Genomic DNA, 22,839 nt, shown 5'->3' with positions numbered 1-22,839 from the left:
TATCAAGTAACTGCAACTGCACGTCTGGCAATAATACAGATATCTGTACAAATCACGTATTGTTATCATAGACTGATTATTATCAATGAGGCATGCGCAGTTGTAGTGTGTTGGTCACCGTGACCATTAGACAGATGAGAAAAGGCATAACAACTGTCAGACAAAAGACTCCGGGGACGTCAACGAAGGGGCGATGGTCACGTGACTGATGGAGGCAGCTGAAGGCATCAGTAAGCTACATTTTGGTAGCCCTCTTGCGAGCGAGACTACTGCACACTTCTACTTGTACTGTAGAGCTTGAAATGTAAGAAGGTAATCACGGGATTAGTGCGCAACACTGTCCTTGAAAGTTTGGAATTAGAAGAACTCTCTACAGCAAAGGAAAAACGCGGTAATCAACCTTTTCTATATGCACATGGTGCACATCTTTAGGATAATAGCAACGTTTGTGTATTTGTAATAACGTATTTTTCTGCCCTCTAGTGGACGCAGCGAGTAACTGCAACTGCACGTCACTTGCGTCAAGTCAGACATAATCACATAATAGTAGTGCTTCCGCTTTAGACATTCAAAATAAAGCTTTTATGCTACCAAGAGATGTAGTTACACACTATGGCCACTGGAGGGCGATGTAAACACCATGACACGTTGTTGTATTAACCACTAACTCTATTAAGTACCACGGCAGACACGATAATGCTTTTCAAAATCTACCGTCTCTTCTTGGCTTGATTTTATCGCTTTTCTTTTATGGTTCTCACTATTACCGTTACATCCAATTCTTAAAATACAGTTCAATATATATTATTTTATTTGACATGACTGGCAACGATGTGTTCTGTCATTATAGTATGAAACATAGTACAGCTGTACAGCGGTAATGTAGTTGTTGTGTTATATCGTGCGTTGTGGAGTTTATGGTGTAGTAACGTCTTTTTTCACTCTGACTCATACTTTCACTGTAAACCTTGTACATCATGCTTTGGCGGTACTGTATTTAATTATAATCATATAAAGCTAATTTGAATTTGAACATAGAAAACCACCAACAGAAGGCTGTAAAACTTTCAACATATAAGGACTTGTAGTTACGCCCCGTGACCACTGAATGTCAGCATCCATCCACCAGCATCAAGGCAGAAGCAATAGCCTACTGACACTTCCGGTGAGAACATTCAAAATAAAAGTTTACAGAAGTTTGTAATGACCCTGACAAAAAACGCTGTTTTGCCGCTGGTCTTATGTGAAAGGGACCTATATTACTAATACTATTGTTATTGTTGTTATTATCATTAGAGGTATCCAGTATTGTGGGTAGTATATGTATTTAGGATAAAAAAACATATCAGGATCTTCTTAAAGACGTTCTGTACTGACTGGTATTTGTAAAGCACTGCTCCCAAGTGCGTTAATATTCTCAGCTGCCAATGGCGTAGGCATTGATTGCAATTTTCCAAATCTAGCCTTGTTGGTACTAACTGCTATCTGTTCTTTGTGTAACAGTATATCCCACATAATCTACAGTGATCAAAAATCCAGCATAAATTAAAAGATCAGCAATGTGAAAGCCTTTCCGATCAAGTTACATTTTAAATGGTTGCCTTGATGTAAGAGCTTAGTCACTGTTGACTCATAAAATTGATTATGCTATTGTCATCACCTTTCAAATCGAATACTATATATGGAATTATGGAGATTTTACAGCATGCAATGCAAAACATATTCCCCCAGATTACTAAAGATACTTAAATTGAAGACAAACCAAAATGTATTCATGTCAGGGAATCTTGTGACATGTAAAGCGGCAGAATTATTCAATAAAAGACATTAAACGAAGAGAAGAAGGTATTGGCCCGTTGCTCAGCTTCCCATTTAAGTGATGAAATTCGGCAACGCCTCACAGCTTTTTCAGTATTGAACCAAAACCCCAATCTTGCCCGTTAGCCTTGACCCTTGTTATCTTTGTCAGCATAATGTAAATATCCTCTAAAAAAGCAGCCTCGAAGTTTGATGCAATAGTGCTCTTTTCTCAAAAGAATCACATTATATATATAGAACTTCCGTTTCTCCTTCATACTCCTCCACTTTACTCTTGCTCTTGGCATGCTGTAAATGTCTGTTCTTAAACACTTAAAGCGCTCTCCTGCAACCAGCCACCGGGGACAGCTTTGTGTTCAGTCACAGTCTGAGCTTCATCTTTAAAGAAATGATCTCAGCCAAATCAGTAACATCTTATATACACCATATACTGTGCTTTGGTTTTCATTTTATATTGATTAGCTTTTTTCTCTTTTTTTTTTTTCTTGTCCTTCCGGACAGCCCAAAAAAAAAAATCAATCTTCATGCCGTACGGATATCTGATCCTAACATGTGAGACACCATAGTGTAGTTGTGCTCTGTTGCCCACATCCGGCAGCATAGTGACAATGTCTGATCATTTTAATATGTCAGAGGAGTGTAATGTGATTGTGTTTGTGGACCAGCGCTCTTCAGACATCGATAGCTGAAATTCTAGCATGGGCACTAGGATCAATCAAACGGGCTGAGTCAGGTGGTTGGCACGGAGACATCACAGTCCATGATACACACACACACGCGCACACACACACACACACTTACAGCTAAAAAAATCCAAACCAAACAATATGCTACACACTCCTATGATCCATACTGTGTGTGCGACTGTTGGGACCTGGCCACACAGATTCCTCTCCCTCTCCTGTCACTGTCAGGTGTGCTCGGATTGAATCGATTTCTACCCTGAGATCTGATCACAGCCCGGAGTGAATTCAACACACACATGCATACTTGTTGACCTTTTATTCTTCTGTTTCAGAGTGCAGGCTTTTTTTCCCCCCTCCCTCCACTGTAAAAGTAGCATTTCAAGAACACGCCCTTCATTTCAACACAACGTGTTTATTGTGAGCCGATGTGCTGAGTCAGCAGAACAGCCGATTACCCCACAAGGGTAATTAAAGGGAAATTGATTTAAGTCTTGCAACAAGACAGTCATTAAGTGTGGAAGATGAGGCTCCAAAGATTTATCTTAGATGCAATTTAGATGCAATGTATATATATATATATATATATATATATATATATATAATGACTTTCCCTAAACTCATTGGGAGTCAGTTTAAATAGAAAATAAGGGCGTAGAAGGAAAGAGTGATTATGTGGGTGTAGAATATCATTGATTAGACACGGTAACGTGAGTGTGATATTTTCTTTGTCAATATTGGATTGCAATAGTAATAAGAATTCAATAAAAGGCACCATTTGGATTTGATTAAACTCGTAATGTATTTCCAGACATACAGCCTCATTTAATGTGACTGTTTAGTAAATCGACCTTGATAGTATCAGCAAGAGGAGTAAGCAGTGCACAGGTGCAGCTGAATAGGTGGTTAGTGATTGGTTCCTGTGTGGCTACGTGAGGCCTTTGACAAACATATGGAACATAGTATGAAGTGATAGGAGCAAATAGTTGTGAACCAGACGTAAGGTATAGGGATGAGTGAATGAAATAGTGTACCAAAAATCCGACATTTCTTGTTGTTATAATGTGGTCTAAATGATATCATAGAATACTGAACAATACATTGTTTGAACAGCAGCCCAGTTCAATAAACAAGGTGATTCCAGTGCTCTTTTTGTTGGCTTTCTTTGGTTCGTGTCGTCCCTTCTGCATGTATGTTGTCAACATGCATGTTAACATCATGTCAGTAACATCTAACGTCATGCCAGCAGCCTCACGGTGGTCACCATGAGGCTTTTAGTCTTGTTCTTTTAGTGATGGGGGTGCCCCAGCCTCTGTGTTCCTGTGTGGAGACCACCTGGCTCTCCTTCAGTACTGAGATGGCCACAGATATTGCTGACGGTGACGTTCACTTATAAAGACTGAAGCAATTAACTAAATCAAGCGTCCAACACTGTGTGACTTTGAGCGTCAAGGCAGTACGCAGGAGGAGGGACCCAAGCATAAAAGGTGACCACCCCCCTGAGTGCTGACACAGACGTTTATTTAAGGGCTGAAGCCACAAGCTGCTTAGCAATTCCCCGACAGCTGACGGCTGCAAAATACCAGAAGTGTTGCAGCTGCCATTTGAGAACAACCTGACTAAAGATCACCACATTGTAGAGGCCATGCTTTATATTAAAACCAACTGGCCTGAGGTGGTCTACAGTACTGGCATTCTTTAGAGGGCAGCTCGGATATTTGGTCTGTTTTCATCGATCGGCACATTCTTATCTGCGGACGAGATAAGAGATAAAACAAACACAGTAACCGTTGATGAAGGTAACTGCGGCAAGGACGAGAGCATTAGACCACAGCACGATTAAATGTTTGCTTGCATACAGATTCAACACAGACGCATGGAAGAAATACGATAATAAGACAAACCCAGACACATCACTTTATTGTCTGGTTTATTCTCCTCCGTTTAAAGGCTCTCGATACTCATCGCGGGATGAATTGTGAATTCAGGTCCTTGTAAGGAGTTTTATTGACTTCAACTGCTGTTGACCCAGGTACATTGATTAAGAACTAATTACACTGGTGACCAAACAAACAGCAAGAAGCCTCTCGTTGGACTAAGCGATTGAAAGCCTTTTGACACAAGATACAACAGAGACATGAGAACAGGACACGTGGGTCAGCGGCAGATGAGGACTGCAACGGCATGGCGGGAATGGAGATGGGCTCGGGCAGAGGACTTTAACAACTACAGAATGCTGTGTGGTATCTGTTCAGGGGGCGCAAATTAGGAATTTTAAAAACTCTTAAAAAGTCTTTTGCTGTCAAACGTCTGCATTTAATGGCTTGCAAACAGGGCATCGAACTTGGCAAACATGTTGAACTAACCTATTCCCTTAAGCCACGCACATATTTGTCACAACACAATACACTCTGCAGCTGACCCTTTTCCCTGCCCATGTGTCATGGTCACAGCTTCTTTTACAGCCTCTCATGAGTTGCGAGCGATGAAGGAGTTTGTGGGGTTAAAAGCTTTGACGTTGCATCCTGGTACTCTTTAAAAAAAAAAAAAACCTGTACTTGCTGGAGATGGTTCAGTTATTGCTTTGCCTGAGATCTAGTTGTCTCTGCCTCTGATAGAACTTGGAGAATTTATTGAAGATGTTAGTAATGGGCAGAGCCACGATCAGCAGCCCACAGAGGATGCACAGGGTTCCTATCAGCTTCCCAGCGGGCGTGACGGGAAAGGTGTCCCCGTAGCCCACTGTGGTCATGCTAATGGTGGCCCACCACCAGCCGATGGGGATAGACTGCAGCTCCGACTCTTGAGATTCCTTCTCTACAAAGTAAATGAGAACAGAAAACACGGAAATGCCCACAGACAAGAAAAGCACCAGCTGCCCCACTTCACGGGAGCTGTGTCGCAGCGTGGCACCGAGTGAGCGGAGGCCAGGCGAGTGACGAGCCAGTTTCAGGATGCGGAACACTCGCATCAACCTCAAAATCTGCACCACTTTGCCAACATTCTCCAGGTCTGTGTTCTCACCTTCATCCATCATATCACAGGCCATGGTGACATAGAAGGGCATAATTGACATTAAGTCAATAATATTGAGGGGGCTGCACAAGAACTTCCTGGTTGATGGTGCAACAGCCAAACGAAGAATAAACTCTGCGGAGAAGAAAAGAACACAGAGGCTCTCAAAGAAGCCAAGCACTGGGTTCTCAATCTCCTTCTCGTTGAGATCCAACTGATGGAAGTCCGGGATGCTGTGGACACACATGGCAACAATAGAAATAATGACCACACTTAGGGATGCTACAGCCATCACTTTGGCTGAAGTGGAGTAACCTGGATTCTCAAGCCGAATCCAAATATTCCTGCGGACATCTGCACACCAGGAGCCCTCAAACCTTTCAGTGTCCTCCTCCAAAACCGACAGCTCCTCCATAGATGAGTCCAAGCTTTGCAGGTCATCGCTCCCCTGATCCCAGCACCTATCCTCAGCAAACTCCATCAGTTCATAGAATTTGTTGCTGCAGCAGAAGTCCAGGTGGCGCTTCTTGATGCCCCAATACTCAATCTCTTGACAAAACGAGATCACGCACAGCCCGTCCACCAGGTGGATTTTGCCCGTGAGGTAGAAGTTGAGCACATAGCAGAAAAACAGCGGATTGCGGTCAAAGTAGTACTCCATTTCGGAGGGACTGAAGTCGTCGCAGAGCTCCAGGACGGCTTCTCTTGAGCTGCAACACAGAAGGCGGCCCAGGCGCGTCTGTGGGAATCGTTTCAGAACGTTGTGCTCCATCCGCTGTTTGAAGCCACCAACATTGACGTTAATAAAGCGACCATCGGGGCTGTGCTGACGAAGGATCTGTCCATACACCATGATGGAGCGGCTGCACGATGACACTGCTCAGCTGTCTTTGGCGAGAAATCTCAGAGGCTTTGTTGCCTGCGCACAAAGACACTGGAATTAGCACACCTCACACTTTCTTGTAAGTCATTCGATCACACTGAAGTGCATTACAGCAGAGCTGTCGAGTATCAAGTTGCATCTGGGTTTCCGTGACACCCCTGTGGAATGGTTCAATGACAGCACCGCTTGCTGTGCAGTTTTTATTTGCAACCTAGAGGTAAAATGTTTCCATCGGGCATTAGAAATACACAGTTACACTTCTATTTGTGTCACAAAGTCGCACATCATGACAACACTCATACTTACATGCAATGGACATTATTCAACGTTTTGGAGTTCTATGTGCTAAATTGCAACAGAAACGCACCTCAACCCATGAAACTGAATGCATACCAGTGGCTCAGAGCAGAAGGCTGCGCCGGTCGTGTTTTCACGGCAGGACCGCGGTGATACCTGCAGACACTGCCCCGTGTTGTTCGCGAACAGTGATCAGCGCTTGTAGCTCTACAACGAGGGGCGCTGTCTTGCTCGTATTGAGTTACGCACGCTAATAACGCGTTTCAAATTGCGGTGCAATGGCAAGACAAGGTCAGATTTGACACGTTCCTGCAGCAAATAACAGTTAGTCGGTGTTTTAGACTCTTTTAGGGGGGAAAAAAACGACGGCGAGACATAAAAAGTAGAAGGCTGAAGTGAAATAAAAGTTTGCGCGCCAGGCACAGGGACACAGTCCTGCACCATATGATCCTAAAGAACCGTGCACAGATTATTACTTTGCCAAACAACGTCAGGAGAGTAACACCTGCTGTCCAAACATCTCGAAGTAAACGCAGGGACTGGAGTGAATGGTTGGAGCAGCCTACCTGGCCATGCCGTGTCCCGGCGGCGCAGACGTCCTGTGGCTGGCTCGCTGCGCTCAGTCCGGAGTGTGCAGTGTACATTGCAGTGGAGTCCGGCGCAGCTTGTGACAGGACAGGGCTGCCGGGTCATTCCCCACTAACAGGCTGCTTTATGGGATGCATTTGCACTTTGATGTGTTTACAGTGGCCGGCCCGTTTTAAGGCGTCGCTGTAGATATTTGACCATCCTGCAGGTGTAAGTGCTCACAGTATTCCTTAAGGGCTGCTTTCTGTTTCTCATTTGGTTTTTGTTTGTTTTTATCCTGTTGTGGATATTTTGTGTCATATTTGGATTTGCTGTGCTGATCATTTAAAACTTGTTGGAAAATAAACTGATAGAATACAGCAGAGGGGGGGTGTAAGACGTAAAAAGTACTAAATAAACAATTGGTTGCAAAGAGATAAAATAGGATAAAACAGCAATAGGCCTGCAGTACAGTATATCAACCTTTCAAGTGCATCATTTGCACACACACACACACACACACACACACACTGTTTTTGCACGTGCACTTTTTATGCAGTTTGCCTGGCAGCAGAGGGAGTACAGGGAGTAGAAGTGTGCAAGAAACTTAGGGAAGATATGGTGTCAGAAGCTGTGTGGCTAGTGACATGAACACCTAAACATGCCACATTACCATCTGACACGCTTTGAGACAGAGATTAAAGATTATTGGCCTTCATGGGCCCAGTGACAGACAAAGCCGGTTAAAAGATTCAGTAATGTCCAAAAACTCATGTTAAAATCAGCATGTATCGGCACTTTTTTATATGTGGACATAGAGTATAATTCAGACTCAACCTAAGAACAGAATTAATACATATGCATGTAAGAAGATTACTACAATGAGTTGAAGAAACCTGGTGCCATGCCGTAATATTGGAACAGACAAAACTGGGTAATTATTGGTCAAAGTAAGTAATAATTAAGCTGCAGTGGCACACCAAAATACTCTGTAGTACTCTGAGCAACAGCAATGTAATATCCTACTGCAATGCATACCAAATTACAGAAAATATAACTAAATGAACTAAGCAAAATAACTTTTATACAATGACTGCTTGATGCTGTAGCCTGCTCAGTGATGCTATTTACCGGCAGCAGATGGCAGGAGAAGATAGCATCTGAGGCAGGTCAGCGTGGATCACTGAAACGCAACAAAGCTGCGAGAGGAGGAAGAGGAACCTCAGCACAGACTACAGCGGTGGGGCCATGAGGATGTAGTTTTTTTCCTTAAGCTTATTTTATGCAGCCATTAGTGTTGTGTGAATTATTTACCATGCAATGAATGTTAGAAGGTCAATTTAAAACAAACAAACATTGTCCTCGTTATCTGGGGAGCACAGGCATACCCCACTTAAAGAGGTATTTCATCTGGTTGGATGTACTTAAGAGCTCCTTACAAATGGTTCAGCACAGATACCTGTTTGTTAAGCACCATTCCCAAGTGCAGTAACGTTCTCAGTAAACACTACTGACGGTGTGGGCATTGATTGCTTGTTTCCAAATGGACTAGCTGGTGATAATGGTGTCTGTCCTTTGTGAAGCAGTACTTTTCCACATTGTGTACAGTGGTCAAGAATGTGGCATGCCAATAAAAAGGTCAGAAAAATGAAATCCAATCAAAATACATTTTGAAATTGTTGTATTAATACGAGTTTATTCATTGTGTACTTCCTTATAAAAAAGTCAACAAAGCAGTTGTATTCATTCATCTATTTTACAACATTTAAGGTAATAGAAACAAAATTCAATTATCAAAGACATTTCAATTGAAGCTCGCTGAACATGTATTTTGCTATGTTTGGACTGCTGACACCACACATGACAGTTTAGGTGCTTGTTCTGTTAGCATCGTCACAGCTGCCTATTTGAGTATTAACCTCATAGTTGAAACCAAGTGCAGCTGTTTCCAAAAGTAAATCTTTTGAATTCACGTGTTCCACAAACTCAAAACATATATAGACTAAAGTACATTACAATACTTGGAAATGTGGTCTTCCCTCCAAAAATGAATCCTTATCCTTCTGGGATTGACCTTCATGCTACAGGACTGTGACACAGCGGGCAGCAGTTATATTTGCTGATCTCCTGCTCTAGAGCGCAGTGTTTACACACACTGCACATCCAGAACTGGTACTCCTGGATCGGTAGACCGCTCACGATGCATGTGGGTAGTTTTCCTTCCGCCCTAAAAAGGGGAAAAATAGATAAGTTAATATCGTGATGCAGTAAGGTCATGGGAAACGTCAGTAAAAGGGTTAAAGGAAGACAAAAGAGTTTTTAGAGAGTGGTCTGTTAGTCAAATTCCCCTTTTAGTGATGAAAGCATCCACTTCATGTCCCTGGTCCCTGTCTCTATAGCTCTATGTTAACTATTTATTGCCTACTACCTGCAACTGGGTGTGGCCCTCGACACAGTGCTAGTAATAGAATGGCTAAGTATAGCTAATTAAAAATTTTGTTTTATTCATTTAACAGCATTTGGAGTTGGGTCGTGACTAGTTTTTGCCTTTTTCCCAGAGATGGAGCAGAGAACTTTAAAACTATTTGTAGATATAATAGGTTGCCAAAGCCAATGTTTAAAAATAAGCCTAAGAACAGGAATCCTTTGTAGAACATATTTCAGAGGCCATGTGCACTATTATGTGGTGTTGAGTTTACATGGGAAAAATGCAAATAAAGAATAACATAGGCTGTTGTTTACTGCAAAGTCTTGAAACTGTCCTACTCTGGCCACTCATGCTACTGGTTCATATTGTGATACTAGTCATTTAAAAACACCTAATAAAGTGTTATAGCAATTAGTGCTGTTCCTCCTGATGTAGATTTAGACAAACTCATCATGTCTGTACTGTGTCTCTGTTTCTCCTGGTGATCAGTGAATCTGAGGTAAGCTAACCTCACCGTGGAACATAATGACATAAAAACAGCATGCATGAATTTGTCCAAATATGTGAAAAAACTTGCAAAAGTCCTCCAAAACATTTTCTTGAAACGCATCTGAATAATATGATAATGCGATCTTTCTGCCACAAAGTATAGGAAACTAGTCTCCCATCAGAGTTTGGAGCCAGAGTTTGACCTGAGCTCACCCCTCTGATGATATGTCCAACTCCATCATGCGACTATCCTTTGGGGTGTGCTTGGTGAAAATCTCCAGCGCCAGATCCTCGTAAAGCTGTCGCTGTTCGGGGTTCAGGCTATCCAAGGACTCCAGCTTGATGAAGGCCTGTGAACATGTGCCAAAGGCCCGGTTGGCTGCGGAGCAAATGGCGAGCAGAGAGTAGATCTCCACCGCTGGGATGATGTCCTCATACTCACGCAGGTGAAGGGCTTTGAGAGAAACAGTGAGGAGTTAGACTTTCACTCTTTTTGGTTGACTTTAGCTCAAGTCCATAGACTGTCCAAGTAAAAAAAAATCATGAATGACAACTTCCAACCAATAGTTTGACAGCATATGAATGTTTTTCTGGGGTAAATCCCCCTCCACGTCTGAGCTTAATGGTTTGCATTCAGCTGAGATGTTATAAAATAAAGTGTAAACAAACAAAATGTGTCTATTGGCCTCACATCCAAGACAAACCCAGTTTTGCATAGGCCATGTTTTGCATGGGCTGGTAGAAATACCCTCATTATGTACGCATCCTCCTGTCAGTCAAAACACTGCTCACAGTATGTAAAATAAAGCCAGCCAGCTACCCAGCTCAGTTCCATGTCAAGCTTTCTAAAGATCACCATAGGTGGCCAGGAACATGATATTAGTGTCTCAGAAATGGAGGTGATTTTCGATTAAATTTATGGTCTTATTCGCTGTTTTTGAGCCACTTTGGGCAACATATAATTCTAAATAAATCCTAATAATTCAAATTACACAATAAATAGGGGAGGCAATAAGTAAAGCTTAAGACAAGGTAGCTAAGCTAGGCATACATGATATTTAAAACTATCAAGAGACCATTTAGATATGATATGGTAAGCTGCAAGAGCTCAGATTTAAGTTTGTGGGAGAGATAGCAGACTTTGGTCAGATGACCACAAACATTGTTTTTAAAGTTAAGCATTGCGCTCTGCCATGTACAGTATAGCCTTTGATTCAAAAATGAAATAGGAGGCCGTGTAACGAGGCTTTAACTGAGATGAAAGCGAGAGCAGTGACAAAATCAATACTTGCTTGTTCTTTTTGTTTGTCTAGCTGCTTTCTCTCCTTTTACTACTACTTATATCAGAATCATATCTACTTCAAACATGTGTGAAGAGACAAAAACTAAAAACTATCATTTATGACTTTATTTTCTCAATGTGAAAAGAGGGTATACAATATATAAACAAAATAATATCCCATAAACTCAACTCCTCCTCCTGAGTAGGTGTGGAGAATACTGCATATTAATCATTACCTTATATGTGGTATATATAAGTGTCCTATGTGATTTTGTACCTGTGCGCATTGCGTTCTCCATGTAGCCTTCATATAGCTGCCTCTGAGCAAGCAGGAAGAAGTGGTAGGCCTCCGCTCCACGCCAGGCATTGTCCACAATACGGTTGTCTGAAGAGGTTGCATCTTCCTCAAGCAGCCCAGCGAGAGCAAATATTGCCTAATAAACAGCAAATGAAACATAAACACACAATACTGTATACTGTATGCTATACAGTACAGTATATGATGCCAATCTGTACATTTAGAATACAATCTTGACTTTATCCAGCTCTAGAATAGGCCATAAACAACATGTTCAAGCTTTTATCAAAGAAAAATAGAACAATATATGTACTGTATCAAGTATACTGTAATATATTACCTCAGACTTCTTCCCTTTGGCTTTGCTCTGCTGTGACGTCTTCACCTGCTCGTGGTAATTTTCAACAAGACGTGCTGCCAGCACATAGAGCTTCTTCACCCGCAGTGGTCGGGTCCTTTTCTCCGCCTCCTCCTCTGCTATCTGTAACGGCAGCCACAAAGTCCATGGGATGAGCCCACAAACACCACAGCAATCAATTAGCTACATATCAAAATAGAATATATATACATATATATATATATATATATATGTATATATATATATACCAGGTCATTTTAGCTCAGCTCAAATTTTGGTTTTATTATTATGAAGCAGACCCCTTTATCTTAATGGAGAAGCCGCATTTTTTCTTTTCATGGCGCTACTCAAAAGGGAATGGGCATGAAAACATAAGACTACCTTAAACATGAGTTTGGCTGCATCAAGAAAATGGTGGGCTTTCCGATACAGCTCCACCGCCTCTAAAGTTTTATTCTTCTCAAGCAGATGTGAAGCATATTTGGAGAGGAGAGACTTGATCTCCTTCATGTTGTGGGTCCTGGCGAGTTCCACTGCTTTGTTCCACTGTAAGAAAACAACAACATTCATTCAAAAACAAAATTACAACATCATTACTTTTGCCTGTCGCTTTTTCAATATGGTATTCGTCGAATGAGTCCGAAACAATGATCATTAAAGTCAGTGCCATGAATGCTTGAATTTAACTTTCAGTGGAAAATCTGTTTTGAACTAATATCATTTTCTGGCTCCCAAAACTCAAACCCTACTGACAATGATCCATAGCTGTCTTACAGTCAAGGCACAATAGTTAGATAACATGAGAAACTGTTAAACTGTGCTTTTCATTCCAGGGATGAGCCAACAGGAAGGTTAGGAGGAAACCACTAAAGTGACAGGCTGTTCATTTCACTGTCACAACACAGTATTTACACAGCAGGAGAAACGTCAGAGAAGGCAGGGACTGCTAACGACTTCTCCTTCCGGATTAACACATGCTCAATTACAGCACAAAGTGAACGTTCTGTAAACTACAGTCAGCTGTGGCTAAACAGCTGCATCTTACGTTACTGATGTAAAGAAAGTTCTTTCTCTCTCTCTGACCTGAACAAAGAACAGTTAAACAACCATTTTTCTCTTGAGCCAGATGTGAAAATTGACATTGGAAGAGTGTAGTTAGACAGCAGCGTTCACACTCCAAGGCTAAATATCACTCAGGAAGAGGACAGGAGTGGGAGGACAGCAGGTGCCACAGTGACTGCTGTGGTCCAAAGCTGTCGAAGTGTGTGTGTGTGTGTGTGTTTAATCTGAAGCTTGCTGGCATGTCTTCAGATCGTCACTCAGAAACTCTGGCGCCACAGGTCTGTCCGTCTCTCACCTGGTTCAGATGGACACAGGTGTCAACAGCAGCTTTGGGCTGGTTGCACTTGAGGTAGGCGTTCACAGCCTGCTCACACATGCCCACAGTGGCAAACATCTGTCCAATCTCCTGCAACACAGAGATGGAGAACGGCGATGGAGGAGGTACTGTGGAGTTGGTTTTATTTTAAAAAAGGTACAGGTTCAGAGTCATTGATGCCTGAAACATCTACATGAAGCCCAAAGAGAATATCAAAGTTATTTTTGGTCGAACCTGAACATTTGGCTCACCGGTAAAAGTTTATGATTCTCTGGCAGCACAGTGGTGAGCCTTTCAAGGCCATCGTAGTCCTCTAACATGTAGTAGCATTCTGCCAGCCTCTCCTGGTTACGGCCCTGAAGGTAGTATTGCACTGCATTGACCCTTGAAACAGAAAGAATTTATATCTAAAACCCATAGTGATGCAACGTTTACTTTGGTCTTAAAGGATAGGTTCGCATAGTTTTCCAAGACTTAGAACAATACTTAGATGTCCGTAAGTACACTGACAGAATTATTGGTCATTTTAATAATTCCTACTGTCCATACTGCCAATTCCTAATGCTATTCCAGCTATTACGTTCCTCCCAAACGACTGTAACTTTGGAAGACACCCACTTGATTTTGCTAACTCAGACTGCTGAAGCCTCATAATAGCCTCAGCTGAACATCAGAGTGCATTCACAGAATGAGGACTGTGGATTTGGTCCCCCATCGCTTACACTGGAATCATGTTTAGGATCGTTTCACGTACTGTATAAAACAGGAGGGATGACCAGTGATTCTTTCAAGTTTATTATCAATATATGCATTTTTTTTTATGCTTGGAATATACTAAATATACCACATGGTGCTAACGACTTTCCCAAAACAGATATACTATGTATAGCAAAATAAACTTCTAACATAGGTATACATTGTTTATATACTAAATACACTGAACGAGAGAAAGAAAGGGTAAAGAAAATCTCAATACCACTTCTGTCTGTCAGCAAAGTAGTCCCCAATTGCATTGTACGCCTGTTCCAGCAGAGTATCATCACAGTCCCCAGAGCCGGTTTTGAGCAGCTGGAGAACCCTGAACCAGTCTCCCAGCTTGATCCTAAGGCTGATGGCAAGGTCCCTACAAGAAATGAAACATCCGCTAGCCATCAGGCCTAAAGAACTGGTGGCACAAGGTAACACTGACATTGAAAATGTCAAATTAACAAAGGCAAAGAAGGAACTGGATCAATTAGTGGACGTTTTAATTTCACCATCAAATATGCCCCAACAAATATCAGCTAAATGTACCTGCGATCCATATCCAGGTACATCCGCTCCGCTTCCTCGAAGCTGCTGAAGTAAGCTGCCACCTCTGCCTGTTTCATGGGCTCGCTCTGCAGGTTGCCCAGGCGCTTGACAAACTCAATGCCCTGGTAGTCTTTGCAACGGACGAAGGCCTGTTCAGCCGTCTTCAGGTCCAGTTTCTGGAGGGCTGCCTCAGCCAGCAGACGCCTGATAACAGAGAGAAGGGGGTGGTTAGCTACTGTCACCAGTAGGGCATGGCATGATGTGTATGGATAAATCCTTATACCCACTCTAATATGATTCATTTAGATTTAAACTGGAATGGAGCTACTCGTCTCTCACCGATCCATGACTAAGACTGTTACTTACTGTAAATCAATATGTAAGTGGTCTTCACCAAATAATTGTCTGTAATCAAGCCATCTGTGTCAAGCTCAATGATTCTATGACTTATAACTCTATGAGACGAGTGCAAAGATTATCCTTATGTTGTAAGATTGGAACTGACTCCAAAGAGGACGGGCCATTTTTTGATGTTGCCAGATTTTGAGGGATGCTGCAAGAACTGACACACCAGCCAGAGAACACAAATAAGCTACAGCGATCACACTGCAGCTTCAAAAGACTTGCCAGAAATCTGCTATCATCCTCCCACACCAGCATAGCGCATATGTTCAGATGAAAAATGCTAGTGACAGCAGCCATTAATTAATGCTAACCTGAGCTGACAACAAAGTTCAAATGTTTTTCCCTTCTTTCTGTCCGACACATACAATTTAGGAATTGCTTGCTTGAGAATTGATTTTGCAGCTTTGTATCACTACATTAAAATAAAATAACAGTGATACAAGCTATATGTTCATGAAAGCTTTTACATTTGTTGATTAAGTGGAAAAGGTTGCCCAAGAACTTTTTGTGACAACCAGCAACAAAGTAGATGCCTTTAAAATAAAATTAGTTTAGTGTGGTCACAAACGATAACATCTTAAACTCAAAGCCATGTTTTAAGCTGAATCAAAAGCAAAGATCAACATTTGAATTTACCAGAGTCTTGGGTGAGGATTGTCCTCAATGAACTGGGAGGCATCTTCAATCCCCACTTTTTCAATCAATGCTCGACTGTCTCTCAGTGAGCGGATTTCAAAGTTGATGAGGTTGTCTTTGTTAGGCCTCTCTGGATCCTGTCGCGCAAGATTCCATAACTCAGTGTTTAATTAAGTCAACAAAATTAAACTTTCTATTGAAATAATTGATATTAGCATAAGTGGTTATGTTTTAGATATCATCGATAATTTTTTTGACCAAAGGTTTACCTTCAGGATTTCATCGAGCAGGACAGATTTGATTTCCAGGTCTTCAAAGTTGCAAATGTATCCAGATGTTTGGATTGGTTCCTGTTTTTGTAAGACACAATACATGACCGCAAAAACTGCTGAATGTTTAATTCGTGACAACGTGACAGTGCAGCTGTCCATCACACAAATGCCTGCACACTCACCTCTGGGTCTAGGTTCCTGAAAACATACATCCTGGTCTTCTCCATCATGGCAAACAGATCAGGATTGTCATTCGCCCACTTCATGTCCCAAACATCCTTGCGCTCAAACTTGGATGGATCTCCCGCAGATGCCTGGTTTCCCGTGCTGTCGTCTGCGGAGGCACGAACCTCCAGGTCCAACAAAGTCAGCACGCCGGCGATGTCGATTATGGCCAGACGACTAAAGAAAATAATGATTACATTTTATGTGACAGCACTGCAAATGTGAACTTAAAAAATAAAAAAGATTTTATCAAAAAGTGTTCAAATTTCGAATTTTGTCAAGTTGAATCTGCATAATACCAATCAATGCTTGCCTGGAGTTGCAGTTCAAGGACAGATAGTAGGCTCTGTTGTTCAAAGTGTGTTTCTGGATGAGAACAACATTTGGGAGGCTGTATCTATGGATGGTGCCAGACTCACGGCCCTGTAAGTACATGCACCCAAACACTCAGTGTTTTACTTTAATTTTACTTTTCATTTTATTGCATGATTCAAAATGTTATAATTAAAACAGAGATGTACATACCACGATCAGGGTCTTATCTGTTGCTGTAATGCAACAAATGGGATCTCGAGTTGCCTGAAATAGAACAGAAACACACATGCGAGCCATGACAATTTCTCTGTCCTAAAAAAATCACTTTATTCTCATTTAATGTATTCCTTTGTGAGCTAACAATTTATAATAAATTATCAATAAATTCATAATAACAAATAATGTTTAGTTATTCAATTTTATACAGAAACTTCTGTCTAAAAAACTTGTGGCTTGACAAGGTTCCAGTAAATTAAACCTTGTGAAGTTTGTTTTTATGAAATAAGAAAAAAAGGGCTTCACATACAGTAGATGGATGTAACATTGTAGTTTCATAGTATACTGTTTTAAAAATGGCTGAGAAGTGTCTTTGTAGAGTGAATTTTTGATTTTGTGTTACAACCTGGATGTTACAGAAACCTGTGAAACTTGAGAGGTGGTGTCTTACTGTGAAGGCTTTTGCAAAATCTGGACCACTGTCATTGGCTGCAGATGGGTTGCTGTCAATGTGATAGACCCTGGAAAGGCAGGAAGTGGGAACAAATGAGAAAGAGACAGACAAACAGTTACCCATTCCACTGAGGTGAACTGTGGTCCGGGTGCGAGGATAGCCCTGGCAGAACATTAGGTCATGCCTAGCCTGTCTGGAACCTTAGTGGCATTTGATTCAGATGAATGAATCTCTTTCATGGCTCCGTCAGCACCAACACCCTACAGTGAAACAGTGAGCCAGTAAACCCAAGGTTTCACCCACTGACTCACAGAATCTAGCCTTGGTGGTCACTTGTGTAACTTTCCATGATCTGCTTGATGTGTACTGTAATTTCTGACATGGGCATTCTAGTTCGTGCCCGTTCACTGCCTGGCTTTGTTAAACAGTCCTTATGACATTGAGTTAAGATACAGCTCCATCGTACTGAAAATGTTATGCCAGTTTCTGAAAAAAAGTCACCTCTCTCTTCCCTCCTTCTTAGTTCTGGTCACTTGGTTGATCTCCAAGGCTGTTAATTTCTTCGCCACTCTGTATTGCCACAGGTAGAAAGCCTCTTTGGATGCAGCGATCACATGTGTCTTGGTCATGGTGACAAACAGCGGATCTGACCAAGCAGAAAGGGACAGACTTAATTACAAAGATGAAGATCGTGTGTGTGCCCAGCTTCTGGCATCAAACTTTTAATGCAGAGGACTGTGTTACCAATGTCACCAACAGAGAGGAATTTAAAGTCTGTTCTTGTTGATCTCACACCATACAGTTTCAGTACATATAATATAAATGGTAATTAGGTGTTCACATTTTATTTGGGTGGTGAAAAAGTTACATGAAATACAATTAATTCTCTTATAGTGAACTTTACCAAACTGCATTGGAAAAACCTGGCAAATTAACGTTTGTAAATCACTATAAAAATGTCGCATATTTTCGTTGTAGATAAATATAAGATAATACAGTGTGTACTCAAATAGATGATGAGGATCATGAGGCCACAAGAGGAGATGCCTCCAAAGGGCGCACTTGAACTCCCTCTCTTATTATTTACCAAGGTGGTATTGGGTATCTGAAACCCATTCAGACCACTAAGCATTTCAAATCTGCAGACTTGGAGCTCTCTTGGCCTGAGCTTCTCAGCAAACATTTGGCCACGTCAAGCAGAGACAGAATGCTGGGTGAGACATAAAGACACCAGTGACACCAACAGTGCTCACTGTCTGTTTGCTATAGGATGCTGTGGGCCCATGAAAGATGCAACAGTGGGCAGCAGGTGGCAGAACGCCAGCCACCATTTCTCTATACACAGGGTGTGATCTCTCACATTGGCTTGCTGAAATACACCAACCTTATGGTAAATTGGGACTTTGATCAACCCACTGCTGTGCCACCAGAAGATTATTATCAAGTTCACTGTTGCAAGATTGCATGCCATGTGAAAATTCACTTTAAGGGCGTGTTAACTACAAAATTAAAATGAAGTGGCATCACAAGATTAATATTTGTCGCTTTACTGTATGGACTCACCAATGTCAATGTATTTCGAGTCCAGTGGAGTCCCAATGGAGTTGCACAGAATCAAGACATACTGAAAAACACACAGTAGCGCAAACATATTCTACAGGTCAATTTATGATTCTTTATCAAAACAAATGGCCCCCATTTTGAGTGTGTAGTTTAATTTGTACATTACCCTTGCATGACTCCCAGACTCTAACTCTGCATCCTCCTGGGTAGCAATGAATTTGAAAAACAGGAGGCAAGACAGCAGAGAAACATTTGTGATCCGTACTATTACAGCTCACTCTGTATCTCCTACTGTATATAATGTATCTCCCCTATTGTATGCAAGAGCTAGAATTGATCTGTCAAAAGCAATGGGAAAAGCTTGTCGGAATCATACAGCATGTAACTAGCGTATCAAGACAACCTGCAATGTTTTACAGATCATTACAAATCCTGTATTTTTTTGCGTTCCTCTTACTGTTGCCATGTTAGCACATAGCATCCGGAGGTGTTTGTACCTGAGGCTGGGTGTCATCTGCCTTGCTGGCAAGGATGCAGAAGTCCCCTGAGGTGGTGATGGACATCAAGCTCTTGACATATTTGATAAACTTCTCGTTGTTTTTGGTGTCCCAGAAAACCACACAGTACTCTTGCCGCTCTGGCTTTGTGTAGGCATACACCACTGTGCTGCAACAGTAGCCCCACTGTAACGAGACATAAAAGAGCTGGTGAGATTTTGTGTGGGGTTTCCGGGAAGAAATATAATCAAATAAAAGACATGTTCCTACAAACAACTCCTTTGTCAGAATAACTTGGGAGGTATAGTGCGGTAGCTACGTCTTTTAGTAGTAGTAGCACTTTGTACTGTAGGTTCATAGAAAATATTTGTCTTTGTTTTTCAAGCAGTGGCGAGGAGATATAGGTTTTCTCTGTCTACGAGTGTCTACAAGAATTGCCCCCTTCTCTCCCAAAAGCTTTAATCAAAAGTCATACACAAGCGTTAACATGTACCTTGTAGTCTGGTCTTATGTTGGCAAAGTAGATGTAGGAGTCCACAGCCAGGCCAATACGCAGCCCTCCTCCCTCCCAGGCAACTCCTGTCATCTGCTTCCCAGGAACTTTTAGAGTTCTCAGATGCTGTTTAAACACCAAAAAGCATTTTAAGTGCAAAATCAAAAACAACATCTCAACAGCTCAATTCCCAGCCTTCTTGCATTTTCAACCACCCAACAATGTAGAATGGCATAACAACAGAGGGGCGGCTGTGGCTCAGGGGGTAGAGCAGAGTCCATTGATCACAGGGTTGGCTGTTCAGTTGGCTCATATGTATAAAACACTGTAAGTAAGGGAACAAAATCTTCACCTCACCTCTCCAAATGGCGTGTAGAACTGCACGACATTGAATTCCTTCTCCACATTTGAGGCTCTGAGGGAACCCGCCACTGCCAGAACACTGCCACAATGATTCCACTGGATACTGACCACATTCATCAGAGTGTCAATACACACTGGGTCTGAAGAAAAGGGCAGCAGCATAGCTCATCACCACTGGTAAACATTTAATTGAAAAGTAACCTGGAGAATATACTGCAGATTTTATTTCTTACTTTCATCATTCTCGTAGCGCATGACCTGGCATCTTCCATTGTCAAAACAGATAGCAAGACATGGACAGTCTGGTTCAACATAACCACTAGTTCCTGCGTACCAGTGGATGCCTGCTATGCTGACAGCTCCAGTTGCATTGGTGAGACAGCTGATGGTCATTTTCATCTGAAACATAACACAGATGGAACATAAAAAAAATCAACATATGCTAAAATGTAATCGGTAAAAGCGAGCATATGATAGCTAATGATAGGATCGGACATGCTTGAAAAGTCTGTTTGTGTCACCAGAGTCAGAAATGTTCAAGTCCTACACTTCACAAAACTTTACACAATTATTTCTGGATCATCAACAATTTAATATCCCACCATTTAAAGCTTTAAAGAGTGTTTCACCCCACAATGTGCACTCTGATAATGTATAATAATAGATTGATTCTTCCTAAACCTGCTGTTTCCACCTATAAAAATATCAAATGTGCACTGCCACTCCCTCTGCAAACTCTGCGTTGCACCTGCATTTTGATTAATATTTGCATCCTATGAGTCAGAAAGCCATATAGTTCTAAATGGGTACATACTAAAATGGATTGACATTTCTATTTTACTTAAGCTTGTGCACTCACTATGAAGTTCCCTTGATTGTCATAGATCTGTACTTCCCCGTTGGCCATGCCGAAGAGGAGGATCTTGCTATCTGGCGACCACGCCACATGAGCAAGCTGATTTCCCTTTAGCTCCTTTCCCCAAATCCGGTTTCCTACAAAAAAATCCTCAGTATGTGAACAAAGCATTCCTTGTCAAGGGAGCCTCAGCGATTTTATGCCAAATCTGGCTGGAATAATATTGTGATTGATCGCCATTTATTCGCAGACACGCTATGAATCTGTTTTTACCATCTACAGATCCAACAATGACGGCTCCATCTTCATACACAATGCAGATCTTCTGACCATCAGCGTTCCAACTCATGCTCCTCACCACCGACTTGTTCCGGTTGTTGATCATCTCCTCGTACCACGCACCTGAGCAAGGGGCGAAGACAAACAACTGTAAAGGCCCCATTAGTTATTAAGATAACTTGTATTTTTAGTTTGATGGCAGTTATCACCTTTGTAGAGCATCCATACAATGATGAGTCCATTCTGGTCACTGGTTGTCAGCTTTTCATACTGTTCATTCCACGTGACCACTTGTACTGCGCCTGTCAGTGCAGTAATCATGAAGTGTCAGATACATTTCCTATGGCTTGCTCCACGTCCTTGCACCACCAGACTATGTATATACTTTCATTTTGTGGACAAAATGTTAGTTTGTTACTAACATAGTATAATGATAAAAGGTTTGGCAACCACTGAATATAACTCACCACTGTGTCCCTCTAGAGTCTGGTTCATTGAGAGATTACTGGGTGCAGCAAGACCTTTCAGTTTGGCATCATCTGTTGACAAAGCAATAAAAGACTAAAAGAGATCAGGTTCGGAACCTCAACAATGTTCAAGCAATTCTCAGTGAGGGAACTGTTAAAAAAATTAAAAGGGCCACCACTCATCTACAGCATTGGAACAGTAGTTCGTAGATAAACACCAGCAGAGGTCTTATTGTTTCTTGCACTTTACTGTTGGTGGTCTTCTCTGTCTGTTTAACAGCATAATAACTTCATAGTAGTGGGTCTGTCCAACAGACACAGTGGACAAGTTGGTAATACTTCTTCTTACAGTGACTGGACACTGAGGCACCAGAACAGAGCCAAAAAAAGGCTTATGAACGTTTCTGAATATTTCTTACACAATGTAAGAGGCGTGTTTCAAAAAGCCCCAAATCACAATCACATGGTTATTACATAACTGCTTTGATTGTGTCGAAAATCTGCACTGTGTATTGTAGGTGTTCAATACTTTGTAGATTTCCTTTATAATGAATACGATTTTTCATTTTCATGAAAAAAGCTGTTCACGTGTGGCTTCACCATCTAAGGCACTCACACAGCCAGAGAGAGTGTGTACCAGGACTGTGCAGGCTGTTAGCTCCCTCCTCTCAACTTACCTGTTTGAGTTTCAAGCTTGAGCACCCTAAGGAGACCATCGTCACCTCCACATGCAATGAAGCCTTGATCTTTGTTCCAGGAGACACATTTTAGATGGATATTGTTGGGGATAGCAATCTATAAAACACGGGGAATTGAAGCCACATTGTTAACCAACTTTCTGTGTTTTAGCAGACGTATTGATAGGTGGTTAGCGGAGGGAACTGACCTTCTTGCTGAGGTAGATAAACATAGTGATGGTGGCGGTGACAACGTTTCAGCCCTCTGTGAAACCGAAATGAATATCTTATCGCGTAGTTATACTAGTTAATATAACAAGACACTAACCTGA

The 22,839-nt window shown here is 41.7% G+C and overlaps 2 protein-coding genes across 3 annotated transcripts; both read right to left on the bottom strand.

Moving 5' to 3' along the window:
• Positions 1-5,073: 5,073 nt before the first annotated feature.
• kcns3a (potassium voltage-gated channel, delayed-rectifier, subfamily S, member 3a) lies at positions 5,074-6,369 on the bottom strand. The gene has a single exon (XM_070920728.1). The coding sequence runs from the start codon at positions 6,367-6,369 to the stop codon at positions 5,074-5,076; it is 1,296 nt and encodes a 431-aa protein (XP_070776829.1).
• A 2,590-nt stretch (positions 6,370-8,959) lies between these two features.
• On the bottom strand, positions 8,960-22,772 carry wdr35 (WD repeat domain 35). Of its 2 annotated transcripts, XM_070920189.1 has the most exons (28): positions 22,717-22,772; positions 22,508-22,625; positions 21,831-21,902; positions 21,573-21,665; positions 21,358-21,486; positions 21,088-21,221; positions 20,462-20,627; positions 20,223-20,368; positions 19,866-19,991; positions 19,373-19,558; positions 19,042-19,077; positions 18,876-18,936; positions 17,814-17,958; positions 17,310-17,379; positions 16,853-16,906; positions 16,641-16,750; positions 16,285-16,504; positions 16,100-16,180; positions 15,831-15,967; positions 14,790-14,993; positions 14,473-14,619; positions 13,748-13,880; positions 13,476-13,586; positions 12,500-12,664; positions 12,101-12,241; positions 11,740-11,896; positions 10,394-10,634; positions 8,960-9,490 (listed from the first exon to the last, which is right to left on the bottom strand). In XM_070920189.1, the coding sequence occupies exons 1-28, from the start codon at positions 22,738-22,740 to the stop codon at positions 9,340-9,342; spliced, it is 3,558 nt and encodes a 1,185-aa protein (XP_070776290.1). In that variant the 5' UTR covers positions 22,741-22,772; the 3' UTR covers positions 8,960-9,339. The 2 variants fall into 2 exon arrangements, with proteins under 2 accessions (XP_070776290.1, XP_070776291.1); XM_070920190.1 differs by lacking the exon at positions 19,042-19,077.
• Between the last annotated feature and the right edge of the window lie 67 nt (positions 22,773-22,839).

Source organism: Enoplosus armatus, chromosome 15 (assembly GCF_043641665.1).
Source record: "Enoplosus armatus isolate fEnoArm2 chromosome 15, fEnoArm2.hap1, whole genome shotgun sequence".
Taxonomy (NCBI): Eukaryota; Metazoa; Chordata; class Actinopteri; order Centrarchiformes; family Enoplosidae; genus Enoplosus; species Enoplosus armatus.
The sequence above is the reverse complement of the archived record's forward strand: the minus strand, read 5'-3'. Positions and strand labels throughout refer to the sequence as shown.